This window comes from Choloepus didactylus, chromosome 9 (assembly GCF_015220235.1).
Source record: "Choloepus didactylus isolate mChoDid1 chromosome 9, mChoDid1.pri, whole genome shotgun sequence".
Lineage (NCBI taxonomy): Eukaryota > Metazoa > Chordata > Mammalia > Pilosa > Megalonychidae > Choloepus > Choloepus didactylus.
Genome location: NC_051315.1, coordinates 87,301,464 through 87,326,086, shown reverse-complemented (window position 1 = coordinate 87,326,086; position 24,623 = coordinate 87,301,464). Strand labels below are relative to the sequence as shown.

Here is a 24,623-nt window from a genome sequence, read left to right as displayed (position 1 = left end):
TTTATTTTGAACCTGGATGTATTCTCAAGGGGAATGAAGCCACTTCTCTCTGTCTCCTTTTCTTACTGGTGACTTCACCATATTTTTTATCAGATGTTCACTCTTAGCAGCAATTGTAAGATTTGTGGGGAAACATATGTAGCTTATAAAGTCATTAAATAAACATTTACTTAGCACCTACTAAGTATTTTGCAGGTCATAGGGTCTAATAGTGAACCAGGCATATGCACTCCTCCTCCTCATGGAGCCTGCAAACCATTGAAAATAATGACATCTTGTATGGATCGAGGGCTTACTCTTGATGGGTACTGTGCTTTGTATGTGTTATCTCATTTAAATCTCACAGAGGCAGATATTGTTATTACCCCCATCCTACAGGTGAGGAAACTGAGGATTAACACAAACAAGAATGGGCAGAACTGGAATCTGAAAGCAGGTCTGTCTGATGTCACACATTTAACCACACATGCATCCTCTCTCTCACAACTTCTCACGAGGCAGGGCCCCAGAGAGGGTTCCATGTGTTTGTGGCTGAAGGGTAGCAGTTCTTCTACAACTTTGCTGCAGTTCCTACTGAATAGTTTGGTTTGCAAATAAAGAAATCTGTGAAGCACAGCCTTAAACAAATTGTGGTCGACAGCTGGAAGAGGACAGCTGCAGACAGAAAATTGTGGCCGGATGCTCTGGGTGCAGGCTCGTCAATGCATAGTCAGGTGGTTCCAAGGAGAGGAAACAGGGACAGGCCAAGGTAAGAGAGACCAACAGTTTAAACCTGTAGGCCCAAACCACAGAGGAGGAAGGTAACTTAAATATTCTAGGAAGTACTGTTTTTTCTCAGATTATGCAAATGCAACTAGGATATAGTTATGCTTTCCTTTGCTCATATCATTCAAGTGATTATTCAAATAAATTTAATGATCATATTTTTTCTCTGAAATGTGTCTCTGACGTAATGAAGTGAAAAGACCTCAGGATTCAGAATCAAGAGAACCAAATTCTTGCTCAGATCTGTCACCAATTAGTTGTGTGACCTTTTGCAAGTCCTTTAACTTCTCTTATTCTAGGTTTTCTCCTTTGTAAAACAAGGGAATTGGACCATGCAGCCTAAGGACTTTTTGAAGCTTCACACAGCTCTAATGCTATGACTTATCAAGAACCTGCAGTATCTGCAGTATTGCATTAAACAATTTGAGGTTTAGGAGCAATTGGTGGGCAAGTCTCCAGACCTTTAGATCTGTGCTCCCAGTCTGGTAGCCACCAAGTCACATGGCTCTTGAGCACTTGAAATGTGGCTAGTGTGACTGAATTTTAAATTTTACTTCATTTAAATTTAAATTAAAAAACCAGTACTCTATTCAATTACTGAAAAACTTTTAATGTGTTTGAAACAGGTATGTGAATCTGCTTTTTTAATCATAAATTTTATGAAATCTAAACACACACCAGTCATTCCTGATGAAAATTTGCATTCAAACTGAGCATGCTATCAGTACAAAATACATATCAGATTTAAGACAATATGAAAAAAATGTAAAATCTCATTAATAATTTTTATATTGATTTTATGTTGAGATAATACTTCTAATACATTGGGATCAACTAAACACATCAATAAAAGTCATTTCATTTTTTTTACATTTTAAATTTTGGCTACTAGAACATTTAAAATTACATATGTGGCTTGCTTAACATTTCTTATGGACAACTTTGGGAGATTATACTCTATAAATTGTGGTGGTTCTTTCGGCAGACTATGTCCTGGTCATTTATGGGTGCTTCAGAGAAAAGAGCTACCCCTTGAGGAAGATACCAGTCTAGGATATTACCAAGAAAGTCAGGGGATGCAAGGTCATCTAGAGTCTCTGGGGTTCCCAATGCTTCCAAAAGAGGGCTGTGCTGTAGGCACCATGGATAATTGCACTGTGACATCCTCCAATTAAGGAGGCCCAACACTCCTACCTCCAGGGAGAAGACTTACTTGGCTGAGCCTGTCTCCATAGATGGGTATCCCTGTTTTGTGGAGGTTTGAGCCAAGCCCCTTCAGAGACTGTTGGCCTTTCTTGTGTCTGGCTGCATTTAGCCTGGCCACAAATTCCTGGTTTATTCAATTATGCTTGTTTTGGTCTTTTCACATGGACATAAACAATAACTGGTAAGGCTTTCTTCAAAGGGAGGATGTATCAATGGCAGGAATTTTGAGCTTGGGAGCTTCTTCTCTGTACAGCGCTCCATCCTTCCTTCTCTGCATTTGTGGGGAGTAAATGCATGATGAAAGGGGATCACCTTCCTTGATTGGTATGTGGTCAGCATGTGGTGAGCTGGTTTGATCAGGATGGATCACCTTCCCTGGAGAGAATGTGGTGAATATCATGGCATGATCAAAAAGGCCCACTATTCTTGGTCATATGTGGTGAACTCATGTGAAGTGATTGGCAAGGACTACCACCCTTAGTCAGTTTGTGGCACTCGAGGTTCAATTTAATGGACTGTGTAGTCAGAGGCAATGGCCACTGAATGACCATCAGGTCATGTGGCGATTTCCTACTCAAGGGAATGAGAGTGAGAACATGCATCTTTGACATGGCTATAGTTGAATTTAGAAAGGTAAGGTGGGATGGAGGGATTTGTTGACTCCTCAGATTTACCTAAAGGACATATTTGGTGCAGTGTCCTCCCAAACACCATAAATCCCTTGTTCCTTGAGCCACAATGCCTGAGCTCAAGCAAATGTAGTGAAATGTCCTTGGGATAGTGTGATAAATTCTAGATGACAAGTGTGACATTGGGCACACTTGGGATAGTGTGATAAATTCTAAATGACAAGTGTGACATTGGGCACATGCGTTAATCTAGTTAAGGGTATGAGAGACTCCATGGAACAAGTATAAGCCCAGCACCTAGAAACCTAGGGCAACGAGGTAATCAGTTTGGGAGTAGAAGGGATTAGTTAGCAATGATTTCTGATTTCTAGACAAGGAAACCTTCTTAAAGTTGGAAATTGATTAACACGTGCTTAAGAGGAGGATGAGGAGAAGCTGGAGACAAAGCAAAGGCAGGAAAATGCAAGACATGAAAAGCTCCCTAAGAGGCTCGTTTGTTAGAGCAGAGGGATTGTGATTGCAAAGGATTGGTATAAAGATGTGATGGGGAGAGAAAGGTCTGCATCTAATTGTGAAGTGATGTGAAACTGAGTTAATGACAGAGGGGAAGGAAGATTGAGTGTAAGAAGACTGCTAAGAGCTGACAATTGATCAAATGTTAGAATAGAGGAGGTCCAGAGATTGAACAACAGAAAACTCACAAAATAAAACATGGTAATGACACAATTCTACGATTGCTAGAGGTTACCAGTTCTATTGCTGGCTCTGAGAACCATGAGAGGGTTACTTTTTCCTGAATGTTCATGAAAGAACAGATATGTCAGCCTCACTGGTGTGCATACTCTTAGACACTGATAGCTGAAAAGTCCATTTCACTATATGGTTTTATTCAGTTTTCATCCATTGACTTTAATGGATTGACATTGACTTCAATTGTTGGTAATAAGAAACTAGATAGAAGGAAGCAATCTTCTCCAAGTCACAAGGCTTAGGGGATGGACACCTTAAATTGAGATGAGTCAGTGTAAGTAACAACAAGCACACTCATTAAATGACCATGATGCATTTTGTGACTTTGTCTTGGGAAAACTACAGTGGGGAAGAGCAAAAGGAGGACTTGATGGGAATTTGCATGGCTTGGTGGGCTAGAACAAGAAAACCTTCTCTTTAAATGTTGCCTGAGTGTCAAAGTTTTGAAATCAAGAGGACGATTCTTCTCCCAATCTCTTTTCCCAAGTTTTCTATGATTATTGTAAACACACTTTGCAACCAAACTTCAATAATAAAGATACATTGTGTCTTACACAGAACTTTCAACTTTTTGATACTCTTCAAGGGGAAACAGATCCTGAGTAATTTGCTGCAGGCTTTCATCTTTTCTCTTAACACTGTGTTAATCAGCAATTCATCATATCTGGACTTTCCCTATATCGCCTTCAGCTATACCTCAGAAGGACACCATTCTTTGGAGCAGCCTTTCCCCGCTGGACTGGCTCCACATCCCAGGCCCCGTAAATCCCCAAGCGATGTTGATACTACAAGGAACGTTTGCCGAGGTGTGGTAAACTACACTTGGGGTTTGGATTCAGATCATAAGGAAGATGACAGGGTAGAGTTAGAAAACGGGTTTTTGGTAGGCACAGAAGTTTGGCGATGAGTCAGAAGCAGCTTGGACGAACTTTGCCTCTTCCCTTTGCCCGATCTCAGTTATTCGCACCTCGTGGACCGGCCACTCTGAAGGCTGCGATGGGTGCACCCAGTCAGTTACAGCCCTGCGCGTGGCCTCGGCAGCGCCCGCTTCGCCCCTCCCACGCTGCCGTCATCCGAGCGCCCCACCTGCCATCAGCGCGGCCCAGGCTCCGGCCATGCCCGCGCGAGCCACACCCTCTCACCGCTGGGGCCCCGCCTAGCAGCACGCGCCGCCGGCCGGCGCGCCGTCCCCCCCTCCGTCACGTGACAGCAACGCCCTCCAGGTGCGCTCTGATTGGCTTTTCCGATCGAGGGGCGGGATCTATCGAAAAGCACTGCCCGGCGACTCGAATGCAGTTTTCAAACCTCAACTGTAGGCTGCGGTCCTCGTCTTCGTTGTGGTCGTTGGGAATCATCTCATAGAGACCAGGTCACAACTGGCGAACTTTTTCCGGAAAAGTACGAGAAGGTCCTGCCACGCTCGGAACTACCTGGCGCTTCACCGGGCTAGAGCTGGAGAACGTGTCCTGTCGTGGCCACCGGCGTGGATCTGGACGGGAGCCCCCTCGGAGGGGGCAGCCCTGGGAGGACCTTCTGCGGCCGGAGCGGTGAGTGCCCTCCTCGCGGGTCCGTGGCCCTGCTGGGCTTGGCGGGTGGGCTCCGGGCTGCGACTCCGAACTCCTGAACCAGTCCTCCTCACACTCGGTACGGAGACCCCGAACTTGGGGGCTCCCGACGTGGAATCCAGGCGGTGCGGGTGGATCCGGGGTCCCCTCGGACCCCGGGCCTGGCGGAGGTAGGCTGGGATTGTGTCGTCTCTCAGGTGTCCCGACTGCTGCAGGCCCCACTCCGCTTTCCGGCTGGAGTCTTGCGTCCCTGGTTCCCCTCGGGTTTGGCGCGGGGGGTGACCCGTGATCCTCCCAACACTCTTCTCAGCCTTGGCAGTGTGTCTGTGTGTCCGTGTGTCTTTGTGCCTGTGCTTGTGCCTGTGCGCTCCCTCGGCCTGACGGGCCAGACTCTCCCTGCTGTGGTCGCGCCCCGCGGATCTCCCTTCGCGGCGGGTCACTTGCGTGTCTTCCACGTTGCATGGACGTGGTACTCCGTGTTCTCCCCGGGTTCAAACTGTGGTGTGGGCACAGGACGTGTTCACGTCTGGACTCGTGGACATGTACTGACCATGGCTGCCTTGTGCCTAGAGAAAGTTTGTGCTCATCCTGCGGGACGTTTCAGTTACTGCTGTAAACACTTAAGAAGAAATCAGAGACTAGAGAGCAAGACGAATTACAGCTGTTTCAGTGACTTTCAGCCATCTGATCTTATTTTGATGTCTTGTAAACCTCTTAGTGTATATGACCCACTCCCTAACGATACACTTACATGATGACTACGATTTTGACGTTTACCCCAGGCTTTTTATTTTATTTCAGGGAAAAGCTCTTTATTCGAATTCCCACAGAGGGATGATAAGTAGACATACAAAGTTGAAAGAGGCTTTAGGCAACTGGTAGCTGCTATCAGTCCTTCCTATTTGTCTTGATGGGACTAGAATCTGTCTGGCATCAATGTGCAAAGAAAAATAAGTTAAAAATCCAACCATATTCTGATAAAATTTTAAAAATATTTAACACATTAGATCCAATGTCACATTCCCTGATTGTTTTCCAATGCACTGTGTCTGGTATTAGTGATATGCTGTACCTTGAAGTGATGTTTCATATGGTGTGGCCCCTTTAAGTTCTCAAGTCTTTGAGATTGTGTGCACTGCAGACAGGATCGACTGTAGAAATAATTGGGCAAGTGGAAGCATATATAAAACTGACATTTTGTAAATAAGACCCTTTTGAGCCCAAAAGCAGCATTTTATTAAAGGAAAAGATGATAAACCTACTTTCTCATTGTTATTCCATTTTGTAGTTTTATGGTGAACTTCAGAAGTAGTTTACAACAGTTTCTAAAACATTTGTTTCATAAATATTAAACCCCATACTCATAGAGTTATCTGTTTTTTTAATGCTGGTTCATAGAAGCAGCGCCTAAAGTTCTAGACCTGCTTCCCCCCCAAACTTCCTCCACTGAGTAGTTGGAGCTCTTATTACCTGCTTTATATTTGAGATACACATTATACATCTTAGATCTTTTTTCTGTGTTTAAGTTTTAAAAGCAACATTTCTGTAATAATTTGAAGGCTTTTCCCTTTTTGTGTGTTGATAGAGTAGTTGCATTTTCTATTGGAATCAATGAATAGTGAATTACAAATTGATTAAGATAGAATCAGTTTTTAGAAAAGTTGAGACTTGACTAATTGATCACTGTGTCAGTATATGAAAAACAAATTTGAAGAAGATACAGAATTTTATGGCAGATGTTTTTAGTCTTAAAATTTTATTTTTAACCTTGCACATTCAGTGGTTTGCTGGTGTTAAATGAAAGTTTAAATTTATTTTAAAAGCTTTTAGTGGTGCTGTTTCATAATTATAAGGTAGAATTTCCTTTTCAACATTTTCCTGTTTTAATCTAAGAGTCCTAATTTAAAGCTCAGGAAACAAATCAAAAGCTAACACTTTCACTTAATCCTTAAATTGCCTTAAAATTGAATGTATAGTGTATTGTAGTGCATATTTCCTATATGTAAAATTGGCAGCTAAGAAGAACAGTGCTTCTACACTTGCTGTTTCTCAAGAATTTTGATCAATTCTTGTTTTTTTTAAGAATTCTTTTGCATCTTAAGGGTATTTATTGTGTCAGAAACATTAATGGCCATTTACGTGCTACCTTTTATATACATTTGGGAAGATTTCAAGTGTATTCAGTTGCTTTAGTTTTCCACAAATTGATGACAAAATTTAATGATTTTATTTTTAAATAGCTTTTAGTCTAGTGATAAATTATTATCAAAGGATATTTCTTTGACTATTTCAATTTAAGAAATGTGTTTGTAAGTCAAGTTGCAAGCACATATTTTAATCTAAGCATATCATAGTAAGTTTTGCAATTTTCAAAGCATACTTTATTGACTTTTTTTATTTCTTTGGTTTAGTTATCCTTTTTCCAAATACATTTAACCTTGAATTCCAATGCCATTTTAAATATGTGAACTAAGCAGTTTGTTTTAGATTCATATGCAACATATTTTGATTCACCCTTGACCCTTTACAACTTCTTCCCCAAAAGAGGGCGTAGTTATACCTTAAGTATTTAAGAATCATAATTTTAATAGTGAAATGACAGTTTCCTCTTTAATCCTTAAACGTTCAGATTCCATTATACATTGTAATACTTACTGAATAAACTGTACTTCAGCAATGCCATTAAGTAAACAGTAATTTATTTTACAACAGAAACCTAATTTTCCATTTGATGAATGACAGACACTGTGTGTTTCTTGCCAATTATATTTCTGTTTTTCAACATCTTTCTCTTCTGGTTCACAATTACAGGGTTTCATTCTCATTCTGAAGGTAGGAAGATAGGGCACCAGGGCCTTACTGTCTTTTGGCACAGAATTAGGCCTGGGGGTTGTTGCTTGAGACCTCAGCTCTTGAATAATATTTGCTAGACTAGTTGGACTGAAGTCAGTTAGCTGGCTTCCTGTTGTGGTTTTCAAAGGATTAAATTCTTGATACTTTCTATCCAATGTTAAAAACAAACAAAACAAAACTAGTAGTAGAGTAAATAATAAGGACCACAATTTCTTCCTTGAAGCTTTGAAAATCATTATCCTTCTCCCTACACCAAATGTGTACTTCTGGTAAGTAACTGATTAAAAATAGGTACTTCTGCCACACCAAAAGAAAGTTCTTCCTTTATTTTTGATGGGTGCTGGATAAATAAGTCTCTAGTTCTCCGATTCCTAGGGAAATCTTGGAGGTTATAATAAGTACCTGTGTAGAAACTTGTTTCCCTGCAATCTTGTCACTTACTTTGCATTCTGTTGTCTTTTGAATCTACTTCATGAGGATCTAGGGTTATCAATCTTTAATAGACATTTCTGAATTTTCGGATTGAGGTAGCTCTTAAAATATCGATGCTTTTAGTTGACTTTGGTATTTACAGGTGGCCACCTAGTCAGGAAAGACAGGTAAATAAAAAATAGATGGTCTGTGTTGGCATTACACATTTTATCCATGTTTTCAGACTTTGGAGTTGCCTTGTTTATCACTGAAATTCTCTTAGCAATTTACAATATCCCTTATTTTATTTAGCTAAAAATTCAATTAAGCAGGGACTAGTTGCCTTTGAAGCTCCAATACTTAATTTCAAGATGGATCTCTCAAGTTCTGCTAACCTCTTGAAGTCATGAGACATACCTAAAAATTCTTTTTGCTGTATTTTGTAATTCTTATTATAATTCAGTTCTTCAAACCTTTGTTGAATTCTCACCAGGTACCAGACACCAGGCTGGGAGCTTGGACACAAAATAAATAGTTGGTGCCCTTTAAACACCAAACAAAATTTCAGTCTAACATGTTAAGGTAAAGAGGTATGCTAAGGGTCCTCCTATTTGAAACATAAAACGGAGGCATTTAACCCAGCCTGTGGGTTTTAGGTAAAGCTTCCTGAAGGAGGTGACATTCTGCATTGAGGTATGAAGAATGCATAAGAAGAGTTAGCCATTTAAGGAAAGGTAGAAAAATGTTCCACACAGAGAAAAGTATAAACAAAGATGTGGAGGCAAAATGCAAGATATGAGTGTGGCAGGAAATGAAGCTGGTATACCCAGCCTCAGGGGACTTTGTGTGCCATGCTAAAGACCTTATCTTTGTCGGTAATGGGAAGTTAATGAAGAAATCAAAGCAGACAATTTAATTCTCTTGATGTTTTCATTTATTGTTTATCATGTATTACATTTTTATAAAACTGTATTTGATAACTTCAAAATGAATATCATGAGTACTTTTAAAATAGAGCTATTTAAAGGCTTACAGGGTCTGTGTGTTTGTCTTGCTTTTTAATATCACATTTGCTTTCTCCCTTCAAATAAGTCAAGGTCCAGAACAAGCCTAACATTTCCTTCTTTTCCTTCCTCCACTGATCCATACTGAATTCTTATTGGAATTGTTGTAATGGAAGTTAATGAAAAAAAAACTTTGAAAATAAGTTTGAGATTCTTTGTAATACTGTGTATTTGAAAGCTTAATTGTGTCTTGTCTTCTTTTACCCTCTTACTGTTTCAAGTGTCTTTTTTTTTAAACCAATATAGCCTGATAAAGTGTTATGCAATGGATTTCAAGTGGAGCGTGACAGAGTGATAACTTAGAATCAGTTATAGGCATATGAGTTATGGTTATGAAGATAAGAAAAGGTCTGAGGATTATTTGTTAAAGTTGAGTTGAAGAGAATTTGGTGGGAAATTTAGGGAGATGCAACAAGGTGAAACAGGGAGCTGGCTGATCACTTTCATGTACCCAAGGATTAAGTTTTATATGAAGGGCAACTGGATATTTGTGGAGGTTTTGGTGGACAAAGGTGACATTCATGTTCCACATTATATGCAAAACTGGGCAAATGAGAGGAAATGTGAAAAAAGCTAGGCTGTGACAACAGATTCAAGTAACAGTAAATATCAGGAAAACAAATTTGAGAAATTCTATAGCGGTTTGTAATGTAGATATGTTAGCAGTAAGCAGATGAGTATAGGGTTCAGTCGTCAGAAATGTGCTTTCTGTTTTTCTGAGACATGGCTTCTGTTCAGCACATTCAGTGTCAGAGAGAAATGTGTCATAATTCAAAAAATGATTTTTGCATTAACATGTATTTAAAAAACTGGTTGCCCACGGCTGTTCTCAGCCACATCTGTAGTCATACAAATAAATACTTGTGGCATATTTTTCCATTTGATGACCAACAGTACAGATGAGTGTTACAGTATTTATTGTAAAAATTAAACACAAGCTAGTGTTCAGTATTAGGAAATACTATTAGTAGATTGATTATATGGTCATGTCTATATTGTCATTATCCAGTTTAATCTTTAGAAAAATTCTAAACTCTTTTTCCTTCTAATCTAACTTAATAATAGGCATGAGCAAACTTTTCATCGGTATATTTGGATGTCCTAGTCTTGTTTTCTGTTTGCTTTTATATTTTTCACATAATTATCATACTGTATATAAAGTTTGGTGTCTTCCTTTTTTTTTATTTATTATTATATGAGTTTAAAAACATATGATATAAAATCACTCTTTGAAAGCATAATTTGTGTTGAATATATAATATTCTGTTATATAGATGTTATTTAGCCACTTTTCTATTGTTGGACTTTAGAGTTCATTTATTCAACAAGATTTTGGATTTTTTTTCACTATTATAAATCATGCTTAATTGAACATGAATCTTTTTTACTACAACACAACATTGTGAGTGTGATTAACAGCACTGAATTATATATGTGAAGATGCTTAAAAAGGGAAATTTTACGTCATATATGTGTTTCTAGAATAAAAATTAAAAAAAAATCTTTGACTACATCCAAGAACCATATTGACTCTTTTGAAAATTGAGAGCAGAAAATACTTATTCATAAGGCATATATTAGTTCTATAGAGTTCTTAAGAATTGACCGCTTAGTAGCTGATATATCACTGCATGAGGTAAACATCTTAGAATCTGGAATCTAGTTGAGGTAAATGTTTTAGAATCAAGAGCTGTACTCTGGCAGAATCTCAGAGAGATTTTGTGTATGGAAACAGGGAGATTATAGCTACTTAATCATAGTAGGTGACTCTGTAGAGATCATCTTTAGGCAGAATATTAGTAATATTCATTTTTTGAACAATCATGATATGTCTTTACCACTAACACTGTACCAGTATCATTCTACATGAGTTTATTATATATATATATATAATTTTTATTTTGAAATACTTTCAAACTTACAGGACAGTTACAAAAATAATACAAACCCCATTCAGAAAACTCCAGCATTCCCCTACCCCCAGATACCCAGATCCACTAGTTTTAACATTTTGCCACCTTTGCAGTATCAGTCTTTCTATCTATCTCTAGCCATCCATCAGTCCATTTTCTGAACACTTGAGTGTAGGTTGTATATATGTGATACTCCTGGAACACTTAATACTGCTATGCACATTTCCTGAGAAAAGGATATCTACTTATGTAACTACCTTAAGTGCAGTTATCAAGTTCAAGAAATTTAACATTGATATAAAGCTTACAGTCTATATTCCAATTTTTCGTATCCCAATTAATGTCCCTTTGAGCTTTTTCTCCTTCCTTGCTAAATCCCATCCAAGATCATGTATAACATTTAATTTTTATTGTTTCTTTAGTTGATCTTTCTTTGTCTTTTGTTTTTAATTGTGGGAACATATATACAAACATAAACTTTCCCATCTCAGTCACCATTCAGTGGGATTAATCACATGCACAATATTGTGGTACCCTCACCACCTTCCATTACTAAAACTTTCTCGTCTCCCTAAACAGGAACATTACATCCATTGTGCATTGCCCCTGGCAACTTGTACTCTAATTTCTGTGTCTATGAGCTTGCCTATTCTCCAGTATTTTCTTTGTAGTTGCTATGGGGCTTAAATTTAATATCCTAAATCTATAATACTCTTACTTGCTCTGATACCAACTTAACATCAATATTATACACAAACTATTTTCCTATACTCCTCCGTCTCTCCACTTCATGTAGTTCTTGTCATAAATTACATGTTTATACATTATGAGTCCAAAACCACTGATTTATCATTACATTTTATGCAAAAAATGTAAAAAGTAGAGCTACAAACCAAAAATACAACAGTTCTGGCAATTGTACGTACCTATGTTGGTACCCTTACCATTTATTCATGTGCTTCATTCTATTGTCTGTTTCCCTTTCTTCTCAACCTGCAGAACTCTCTTTAGCATCTCTTGTAGGGCTAATCTGTTGGTGATGAACTCCATCAGTGTATGTTTATATGGGAGTGTCTTAACTCTCCATCTTTCTTGACAGTTTTGCCAGATACAGAAATCTTGATTGGCAATTTTTTGCTTTTAATACTTAAATATGTTACCCCATTGCCTCCTTGCCTCCATGATTTCTGATGAGAAATCAGCACCTAATCTTATTAAGGTTCCTTTATATGTGACATATTGCTTCTTTCTTGAAACTTTCAGAACTTTGACAGTTTGATTATAATATGCTGTGTCATGGGTCTATTTGGGTTTAACCCATTTGGAGATTGTTGAATGTCTTGGATGTGTACATTCATGTGTTTTTTAAACTTGGGAAGTTTCCAACCATTATTTCTTTGAATATTCTCCCTGCCCGTATCTCTCTTTCTTCTCCTTCTGGTACTCCCACAATGCATGTATTTGTATGCTTGATGGAGTTCCACAGGTTCCTCAGGCTCTATTCACTTTTCTTCATTCTTTCTTCTTTCTACTCCTCATGCTGAGTAATTTCAATTGTCTTATCTTCATGTTCTCTGATTCTTCTGTCACTCCAGTCTGATGTTGAATCCTAGGAAATTTTTAATTTCTGTTACTGTGGTCTTCTGTTCTGTTTGGTTCCTTTTCATAATTTCCATCTCTCTTTCATTTTTCAGATTTACTTTAGTTCTTTGTCTATGTTTTCCTTTAGCAATTTGAGCATATTTAGGAACATTTTTTTTTTTTTAAGTCTTTGTCTGGTATGTCCCAGGTCTGATCCTATTCACTGATGTTTTTTAATGCTTTACTCTTCTCCATTGCCTGGGTCATAAGTTCCTATTTCTTTGTATGTGTTGCAACCCTTTGTTGAAACCTGGAAACTTTGATATTTTAATGTATTTTTGCTGAAATTTAAACTCTGAGGTACCTATTTCTTAAGCTTGCATCCAGCTAGTGCTAAGACACAGCTTTTGAATGGCAGGAGCTAACAAAAAAAAAAAGAAGAAGGAAAAAAAGAAAACATCTTTCTAGTCATTGCAGCTTGACCTATGTGAGTGCTCTTAGCTCCAGGCCAGAGCTTATTTTAAGTTTTTTTAAACAGTTTCAAATATTGTATATTTCAAATGATTGCATTTAAATTATTGCTTTTTTTTAACACCAAAAATATCACAATGCAATATAATTGCATTCACAAGAAAATGAAAGAATTTATTATAAAAATAGAAATCCACAGTATGCTATTGCCTCAGTGAGCTTCTTTGACTGTGTGCATAACCTTATTTGGAAATAATGCAAAAAGGCAGACTTTGAAGCCCTCAAAAATGAGGCCAAGATCTAGACAACAATCGTCAATGGCTGCTAACACTAATGGGGAAAGCTGAACTTGATAACGAATGAATTAGACTGACAACCTCAGAACCTAATGAAAAATCTTATCATTAAAAGTGGGACATCAGATGTTATTTACCTCTTGATGGAAGTGTATACCAGCACCAGGAAAATATTCTTGCTAAAAAAATCAAACATGAATCTGATCAAGTTTCTAGATCTAACTTCCAGTGGACAGAGGAACATGTTAAAGACTCTCCAGGGATGTAATCAGCAAAATCCAGACATGGGAAACTACCGGATGAATGATTCATTTCTTAAACAAATAAATTGCAAGGAAAAAAACAAAAAGGGGGAACCTAGGGTCATCATCAATCAAAACCAAAAGTATGGGCCTTGGACTCTGATTCGAGCAAACCAACTGTTAAAAAAATTTAATATATGAATATATGTTTCATTCATATATATAGTAAATATATATATATGAATGATAACTGGGAAAATTTTAAATGCTAACTTTGATGTTAGACAATTGTTTTATATTTTTAAGTTGTTATAGATAGGTTATGTTTAAAAGGGAGGCTTATCTTCTGAAATATTTACAGATGTAATGATGTGATGTCTAGAATTTGCTTCAAATTAATCCCAGTGAGGGGAGTGTGGGGGGGGAGGAAGGGGGGTTATAAATGAAACAAGATTGGTCCAGCCCCTGATTCTGGTTTAGCAATGAGCAATACTATTTCTGGTTTTGAAATGTTACCTCAATCTTTAGTTTTCCAAAAAACTTTAAGATTTAATTTTTAGAGCTCTGCAAGGTAAATTCTCTTATCATTCATCCTTGCAGGATTGAAGCTTTACTCACTATTAATCAGGGATATGCAAAGTAAATCACAATGAAATTCCATTCACCCTTATCAAACTAGAATAGCAAAAATTAAAAGCTGGAATCGAGGACGTGTTGGCTGGGAAATGAATCAATAAACCCCTCCCACAAAGTGCTAGTGGGAGTGTAAAATAGGATTGAAAAGAAGGAATTGACTTCAACTGTATCTGTAATGTTTTGTTTGTGTATTTTTAATTTACATGAAATACGGCAAAGTAATAAGATTTGAAAGAGAGTATTTTGTGGTGTTTATATCCTTTTTTATACGTTTGAAATATTTCAGTTTTTAAAAAGTGATAAATTAAGACTCAGTGAAGTTTAATAATTTAGTTAAGGTCTCATGGCTGGTATTTTAGAGAAATGGGATAAAGACCCAGGTGTGTTTCACTCCAAATGTTCTTTTCAGAATACTACACTGCTACCCTTAGACTTCAAGACATGTACCCCCAAACTGTTAGGGTTTTGTTTCCCCAAAGACAAAGGGATTTAGAGGGGAAAAAAATCTTGCTGGTTTGAGAATAAAATTAAGAGAAATTATAGAAACTGAAAACACTGAACTCTAATCATATTCTGCTTATTTGCTAACTTGAATATAGTTGGCATTTAAATTTAAGAAGATAAAGAGCAGTAGACGTCAGTCGGAAATAGGGGAAAGAAAAATGTGGCAGACAAGGAATAAAAACTACTAAGGGATTATCACAGAAAGGTGCTAGATGGATAATACTGCATCTTTTATTAGGTAGGCATAGCAGAGTCAGACATATCTTGAAATATGTAGTCTGCCATTTTTTGGTGAATTCGGTTAATATGAAATAGTAGTTTTGAAACTAAAACAATGCATGTAAATATCACAAAGTTCAAGATAAATAAGAGTCTCAGATATAGATTAGAACTCCAAAATAAGGTTTTATGTATAGTCAACCACTCATCTAACAAAACTGAATCTTCATACGTGGCATGGTCTGTGCTAGGTTCTGCCCAAAGGAAAGAAACTTTACGTTTAGTAACTTTCATAGTTGCTGAATTTAGCTTTGAAATGTAGACAGTTTGTGAAACAAATTCTATTTTTTTGTAGTCATTCAGATGTCAATATTATGACTCATCTATGTGAATTAAACACCAAAGACTAGCTTTTGATTTTGGATTGGCCATGTGAAATTAAGTTTGAAAAGAATAATTTGTGGATTATTAAAGAATGAGAGTTTAAAAATTAAATTGAATGATTGCGTATGTTGTAATTTTATTGTGACTCTTTAAAAAGGAGTTTGGGAGATCATACAGGAGTTTTATGTAGTTTTATTCTGAAATGAAGTCAGTAACTTTGTTCAAGTGCCATAGAGGTGATACTAGTTTACTATGTGCTTTTGTCCTTTCCTTGTGAGTAGAATGTGCTCTTTAATCTTTCTTCTTTTCTTCGTCTTCTTCTTCTTCTCCTCCTCCTCCTTCTTCTTCTTCTCCTCCTCCTCCTCCTCCTCCTCCTCCTCCTCCTCCTCCTTCTTCTTCTCTCATTGTATCTTACAGCTATATTTGGAGCTGCATAATGTAATGCACATCCTGTCTGAGATAACATTTTTTTTCTTAATTACATTTGTGTCCTCTCTCCTCTTTTTTAAAATAGGTAAAAATACGTGATTAAGAAGGATATCTGGTAGTCATCTAACATGTCAAGGAGAAGGTTTGATTGCCGAAGTATTTCAGGCTTGCTAACTACAACTCCTCAAACTCCAATCAAAATGGAAAACTTCAATAATTTTTATACGCTTACATCTAAAGAGCTAGGACGGTAAGGAAATTTTATGTTGTATATTCTGTTCAGATTCAAATTTTGGATTGCTGTTCCTGCAGTTCTCCTGTTCCTATAGTTCCTACAGTTCTGTTCTTACGGTTCTACTCATTTTGGATCATTATTTAAAAATGAGTAGAAAGAAAAGTTGTCTCTGTTGTTATATGGGGTCTAGTCTTAACTGACTTGAAAATCAAATCTGTGTAGGATTTAATGATCTTATATCATACATCCCACCCATTGTCATAGCCCATGGCGTGAGGTCGGGTCCTTATTTGAGACTATGCATAGGAAGAGGCAGCATGGCATAGTGGATGGTCCAGTCCAAGTCTGCACTCGCCATTTACTAGCTGGGTGGTCGCAATTAAATTACTGTACTTCTTAGTGCTATAGTCTCCTCATCTGAAAATTGAGGTTAAAGATAATTGTTTCTATCTTATATAGTTGTTATGAGGATTAAATTAGTTAACATTTGTAAGGTGCTTATAGGGTACAATAGCATATAAGTTTTTGTTAAATACATTTAAAAAAATTCCTACAAGACTGGTGGTTTATAAAAAAGAAATGGGAGAGTCTCCTCTTCTTTTCTGAATTAATTTATATTTGATCATACAACATGTATCACAAGGAGTGCATGTTTTATATGTAAAACCCTATATAAATATTAATCTGTTTTGTCTTAAACACAATGTAAATTCTTTGAGGCCAATGAGTAACTTGATATTCTGATACCTTCCTTTTAGTACTATCACCTTAATATATATGAAAGTTATAAAAGATATAACAAGTTATTTAAGTTATATATTCATCGTCTTTTGAACTTTAAATTAGAGGTACTTAATGAAAGGTTGGAAGATGGCTGTCAGTCTATATCTTCAGTTTGCTTTTAGTTCTGGAGGTAAATGTTTTGGCTTATGTGAAAATGGTTTATTAAGTTTGTGTTTGTATTGACAACTGTACAGTAAAATTTATGATTGATTTTTGGCTCTGAAAATGTCAATGTAAAAACAAAAATTGAGCCAGCAAAAGTAATTCTATTTTTGGTGGTCTTTTATCTTAAGGGAAAGGCAAGCCCTGTTTTTTCACCTGTTAGCTGTTGGATGTAACTTTTATTTTGCAAAATAATGGTGATGATTATATCTGCCTCATCAGTCTAAGAATTAAATGTAAAAGTAGTTCATGTAATTCCTGCATGTTTGTTTATTTTATTCTATGTGCAAAATATTGGGGTGTTTTAATAGGATGTTAAAAGATATAATTTTAAAAACCTTAGAAATGTTTTTTTAATTGTTTAGTTTTAAACCTGTAATTATTTCCCTTTGCATTATAACAGGAAAGAGTAAGTTTGTTTCAGCTGCCTGTTTTTCACAATGAGTAGTCATGGAATCTTTCCACTGGAAGGACTTCAGAGGTCACAGGTCTTCTAATGTATTTTTTTTTATGCAGTACAGCAGTCTTTTCTGTAATTTCCTGGGCAAGCTGTTATTCAGCCTCAGTTTCTATGCTTCAGTGATGGGGAACTTACTACCTCGGAAGGTGTCTGTTGCATTTTAGGGGCATCTCTTAGGCATAGAAGTTTCTGTTTTCTACTCTGCTAACATCTACTCAACAGACATGGTTCTCTTTTTGTAGCTGCATATAATGTCCACCCATGTGAAAATCCTTCAGATTTTTGAATATGAGCTAAACATTACTAATTTCCTTAACTGCTTGTCACATGACCTGATTTCCGGACAGCCTTTCTTGATCCATTCACCTTCTTCTGAACCACTTGGTATTTTTCATTGTCCCTCTTAGAATGGGAGGTCCTCAAATTGAATACAGTGTTGTCAATAATCTGACCAAGTAGAATACAACAAAGCTATTACTTCTGTTGAGGTAGCCTAAGATTCCCTTAGTTTTCTTTCTTTTTTTTATCCAGCAGCTATATAAAATTTGTGTCATATGGCATCATATGCTGTATTAGTAGAAAAGAAGACTGAGCTAGAGGTCAATTGACCTGTCTTTGTTCTGGATCTAAAATTGAGTGATCTACTTTTCTTTAAGATAAGAGGGTGGACTAGATCATCTTCAAGTTTCTTCATTTGCAAAAATATTTGGAAACTGCTTTGAGCTGTAGGTAATTGGATAAGCAAAGCCTTGAACAGTACCCACAATAAAGGGCATTCTTTCCTGTTTCTTGAGTTACTATTTTGATTGGTAAATTTATGTACATTTGCTAAATTAATTTGGAAAAATAAGGGACATTAGAGGAGCTAAAAAAGTCTGTATAATTTTTTTTCTTTGAGAGTTTTGGAGAACTTAAAATTTGATGAAGACAATATTAATTGTTCTAAATTGTTTTATGCATGAGGTTCCATTATAATTAACAATTATAATTTGAATCATGTACTTTAGAGTAAAAAATCATGAAACAATCTGATTAAAACAAATTCAGATTGCTATGAAATAAGGCCTACCTGACATTTTTCTTTTAAATGGAATGAGCTAATGAGTCATGTGGTAAATACTGATATATGACTTTGTGTCAGAAACTTGCTTAAAGTTCTTTCAATATTGATGCTCATGTTAATATCCTATACTTTTGTGAAACAGAAATTAGGATTATAATCTTGTTTCTCCAAAGGCTTGCACATTTTGAAGTATATAGACATAATTTTATCATGTAGTAAACTGCAAAGTCATCTTTTTAAATCAACTGTTTTTTTTTTATTATTTTAAGATGTTAGTGTTTAAAAATTTATAAACAGCAAACTAAAAAATACACAAAAGTTTGCAGTTCATTTTTTATTATTCTCAAAAAAATTGCATTGTTCCTGTTTTTTAACATGTTGGGTAAGTTTTTTCCACCCTTCCCCCAACTGAGGCAAGGTTTCATAGGACTTGTGGTTAGAAGGGTGAGGCAGATTCAGAAATAAACGTCAGCTTCCTTTGTGGCTTTCCCTGCCCCCTCCTTTCACATTTTTTTGTGTATTCTAGAATGCAGAAGGGTACCTAGTAGACCATTTCACTGCTGGGAAATCTAGTCTGCTTTTTTAGGGTATGAGTTAAGTGTTATTGTTAAGGGTCTGAAGTTGGCTTGATTTTTTCTATTAAATTTGTAACAGGCACATACTATATTGAAGACTATATATTTTTGATACTTCTAAACCACAAGTAGGATTTTAGAATGGAAAAAAAATGTATGTATTTTTACCCTCAGTCAACTGATAATTATGATAAAAATATTTACCTTAACAGTATACAAGTTTATATATGTATAATTTCATCAGAATTCCAAATCACCTTTAAAAATGTAAATGCTTTAAGTACAGGATACAAAATGCCACAGTATGTATGTGGTTAGGTGTTGCATTCATTCAACAGATATTTTAGTGCCTACAATGTGTTAGCACAGTATAGATTTTGTAATTACTGTAGTGATTAGGACAAACATGGCCCTTGCCCTCATGGAGGTTTTACTTAGTGGTGAATATTGACAAATAAATAATTACCAGTGTCATTTGGTCACCTTTGGGCATTGATTAATGAAGACTAGATGAAGAAACCTTCTTAAGAATACCTGAAACAATTAGATAGAAAGTGTTATTTAATTTTGGGTTGTCATTTCTGATGGAATTCTGGCTTGTAGACATATAATTATAAGATAATAGTAGAACTAAATTGTCACAATTGGTACTATAAACTATGTTTTTTTCAGCTGCACAATTTCTTGACTAACTAGTTTCTGTTTCCTTAATTTTTATAAGCTGAATTTCTTTATAAAATGCAAACTTTCTGTTTTAGACTTATTTTTGTTTCTAAATCTAAGTAAGAATTGACAGAAGTGAATTAAGTCGCACTTCTTTTAAAACATTGTTTTAAAGGGAGGAATTATTTTGTAGTAGTTAGCATAGAAAGCTAGGAAAGCACATTCCGCAGTTTAATTCTTGACACTTTAATTCCATATTTGACCTTTCATGAGTTACTTGATCTCATTCTGACTCTGTTTATCCAGTATAAAATTTATAAAACACAGGTGCTTTAAATATAAAATAAAAGGTCTGCTTTGCTTTTTTGTGTACTCATTGAAATGTATCAATCTTTATTATTTCATACACAGTGAGATAATATTTTATAGTTAAAACGAAACATTCTGAAATCTTAAAAGTACTTTCAAAGAATCATCAGGTTTATGAATGCAGATTTATTTAGTTAATGTATATTTTGATGTCGAAGGGTCAAATTATAGCTTTGTCACTTTTTTCCTCCTTGGCATCAGTAGCTGTATATTTTTTTCAACTTGGTTTCCAGTGCTTTTCATTGGCACCAATTTTGAGCTAATTTGGGAAATGAAGGGTAGAAATCTTTTTCACTCTGGCCCTTGGGAATAGGAAGTACAATACATTCAAGCAATTTATTTTGCTAATTCCCCTCCACCCCCGCCACCCTGTGAACACCAAGTATATTAAAAAGTATTTCCCATGTTAAGATCCAGATATGTTGTAATGGAAGTATATTCTTAGGGAGATTGGGGCACAAGGATTGTGGGACAAAAATTACTTTCTGAAGATCCTTTATTTAAACCTGATTTGTTAGTACCAGAAACTAGAGAGTAATTTAAGCCTTAGTATAGAGGCTTGGATTCCCTAAACTCAGGCTTAGAAGATTCATGGATAGGGTTCCAAATCTGAAAACCCTCTGCAATTGTATGTAAAACTTGCTATTTAAAGGCGTGTGTACATTTCTCTGGGAAGAAGTCAATAGCTTTTATTAGCTTCTCAAAATAGCTTTAGGTCTCTAGAACGAGATTTTGGGAGACTGTAGACTTGGAATATACAAATTTATCAATACAAATTCTCATTTTGGCTGTCTTTAAAAAAAAACAAAACTGGCTGAGGACTTCTGTTAAAGAGACCTAAAATGATAAGCATGACTTTAATGGGTATGTTTGCATGTAACTGTTGATAATAATTAGTTTTTTTAGTTGATCAAGAAGTATCTTGGCATATTTTCCAGAGGACACATGTACCTTTGGTGTCTGTTATAGCCTTTATAGACTACTGAGCAATACTAAGAGATACACTGTTAAAATGACTGTTTTAGTGTTTGTGTGTGTGATAGAAAGTTTCAAAGCTTGTTAAAAGTGGTATTGAAAGGTAAAGTGATTATGTTAATAAAATTAAATAAGTCATATATCCAGTTTTGCATTCATTTTAATTTTTTATATTTGAGGGAAATTCTTTTGATTCAGGAGTTAATGTGACACCCAGTGAAGGGTATGGTCTTTGGAAATAGACCTGAGTTTAAATCTTTACTTTGGCCAAGTTACATATCCTTTCTGGAGTCTGCAAAATAGAATAGTATTTATTAACTAGGATTGTTATAATTCTTAAATGCAGTAATTTATATGAAGAGTATGGCATGTATTTGGCATGCAGATGAGATTCCCTCTTGCATTAATGTATCATATTACTAGTGAGAAACAAATATGATTCTGTTTTATACTGTTATTACAGTTTGCCATGTATAATTTTTATGTGATAGTACTGTAATTTCTATAAAAGTGTGTGCAATATTTGATTCAGTAAAGAGAACAAAAATAAATTCCTTACTGGCATGAATGTTTGAAAGGATTAGCTGTAATTTGGAGGTTTAATGATATCTATATTATATCAGTATTTCTACAGAAAAGTTAAAATTGACCTTCCTTATTTTTTCCCCTAGAGGAAAATTTGCTGTGGTAAGACAATGTATATCAAAATCTACTGGTCAAGAATATGCTGCAAAATTTCTAAAAAAGAGAAGAAGAGGACAGGATTGTCGAGCAGAGATTCTGCATGAGATTGCCGTGCTTGAATTGGCCAAGTCCTGTCCCCGCGTGATTAATCTTCATGAAGTCTATGAAAATACAAGTGAAATCATTTTGATATTGGAATAGTAAGTATATACTTTAGCAAATTTAAGTAAATTTATGATACCTATTTTAATTGGTAGGATAAACTGACTTTTGAAACACTAAGAATGATAAAATTATGACAAGAACTTGTACAGATTCCTATTGATAAAATATTAAAGGGACATAATTTGTATTCAAATATTTTCACAAGGCTAAATGTACACCCTCACAAAACATACACAAAAACTTTAAGGTACTGATTAAACAGCACAAAATAAACGACAACATAAAGTTTGGGAAATGTGGAGAAATGAATATACTTCTGGTTTGCTAATGGTATGGGAAATTGGTTGATGTTTTTTGGAAAACAATCTAATGGGCGAATAGATTTCAAGTCATTTATGTATTTTGTCCATCTATTTGAAAAACACTTCCAAGGAAGATGGAAAGATAAAGTGCATAAAGGTATGCCTACACATTGTTTGTTAAAGAAACATATTTAGTTAGTATGCAAGATGTACAAAACACTATGTTAGCAATTTTAATGATAAGAAATAAAACATGTCTTCCCACAAATGAATGAAATATTGAAAACACCCAAATATTTAACAACTTGTCAGGTAGGGGTAGAAAATGCTTAAGTCAGCTGTAGTTTATTAACCAATATCTTGACTATAAATAGTGACTTTGTGCATGATATGAATCTGAAACATTTATTACAAATATGTGTTTGAGCTTCTGCAACAATTAGAAGAGATCAGCTGAATTTGTTTAGTAAGCTTTAGATTCTGATAGTTTTTAATAAAATAAATCTATTTTATGATAAACTAAAGCAATAAATATTTTTGCAGGAAAAAAACATTGGTGAATATAGTAATTTTTTAGTAGCTAATTGGCGTCATTGCCGTTTAAAAATTTTTTAAAAAGTCTTATTTTAGTGTTCAGTTATTGTAAGGATGAAAGGGTTTGTTTATATATTTATGAAAGATAAATATATTTTTGTGGCAGGAAATAGATTGCCTGGAATCAATTTGTTAATGCCAGTACTGATTTTGTAAAATATTAAACTGACAAGCAGTCCATTTAAGAATGAATACTATATACGTGTCCCAGGAAGCTGAGATACCATATTGACTTTATAGAACCCTCAAAATAAATTAAAATCACAGAGAAGATCACAATACTACAAATATGATTTCATTTTTCATACATTTAGTGATTATTTTTGTCAAAGATTCTTCAGCTGACCTTTAAAATGTTATCTATTTGCATGATATCTGCATGTTTGAAGTATTTTAAACAGTAGCGAACATTTTTCAAAAACAGTAATGGAGTACTAGGTAGAAGATATATACATAGGAAGATTGACCACTTTCATAAAAACTTTTTTGGGGGTCATCTAAACAGCAACAAGAGGGTAGAGCAATGGACCTTGTTCATACTCTGAAAATTGATTCAGTTACCCTAACCAGTAAACTGACTTCCTTAGGGTAGGACTATGATGGATCTTTCTACCTCATGACTAAAATGTAGCAGGCCCTCAGCAAATGCTTGAGTGGATTAATATATTTAATTTCTTACCAGAGCAACCAAGACCTACTAAAATTTATTGCTAGCACTTCGGTTTATTTACTATGCCTACTACGTTTGCATTTGCATTGTCATATCAGGCCATCTCTATGGAAGGTAAAAACTTGGTCAGATAGGTTTAATTGTTTTAATGAGGTGGCATAGTCTTGGAAAATAAAAATTTTGGAAATAAAGTGCTTAAACGTTTATTTTATTAACTATTACCAATCCGATTCCCCCCCTCCAAACCATTCTGCTTACTCTCCCCTGACTTTTTTATTTTGCAAAGTTCTAAATCTACAGAAAAGTTGGAATAATAGTACAATTAACACCCTTATATTAACCCTTCATCTTGATTTGCCAATTGTTGACATTTTGCCATGTTTTTTGAACTATTTGAAATTAAGTTGTAGGTATTATGATACTTCTTCTTTATGTGCTGAAGTATTTATTTCTGGAAGTGTGATAGTTGGTCAGAGTAAATGTTTTATTAGATGTTGCCAGATTCCCCTCCAAAGGAGTGAGGCACAGGAACACTTTAGGCACTTTTTTGAATTGTTACATTTGCTAATTATATTAATCTTTGAAATTAGATTAATATAATCTAATTGGAACTTTTACAGTTACAAGGAAGATGTATTTTTTTGGCTTTGGTGTTTTGTTTGTTTTGCTTCTACAAATCTAAACCTATTTTTGGAACCAAATTAAATTGTTTACTTTTTACTAAACTTAAATGTTTTCAACTTAAATGTAAATTCAACTTAAATGTAAATTCAGCTTGTCATTTTAAAATCATTAAATCTTTCATTTGTATCTTAATAATACATAGTCCACAGGAAAGCATGTTATTACCAGTTATAGAGTCTAAGTGATTTTTTATCCCTTTCTTTGTTTATTTGTAGATGTGTTAGATCTCTAAAAATTGGGGGGAAATTTTGAAAATAGTTCAGTCATCCCATCCCCACTCTTCATAAGGCAAAGACTTTTCTATAAAAAGTGTTTTTAAAA

General features: G+C 35.4%; 1 protein-coding gene across 1 annotated transcript in view; it reads left to right on the top strand.

Moving 5' to 3' along the window:
- Positions 1-4,628: 4,628 nt before the first annotated feature.
- STK17B (serine/threonine kinase 17b) overlaps positions 4,629-24,623 on the top strand; it is a 42,255-nt gene continuing 22,260 nt past the window's right edge. Inside the window, exons 1-3 of the mRNA XM_037848868.1 lie at positions 4,629-4,897; positions 16,004-16,168; positions 21,875-22,087. Coding sequence (XP_037704796.1) covers positions 16,047-16,168; positions 21,875-22,087 — 335 coding nt within the window. The 5' untranslated portion in view covers positions 4,629-4,897; positions 16,004-16,046. The remainder of the gene's footprint in view (positions 4,898-16,003; positions 16,169-21,874; positions 22,088-24,623) is intronic.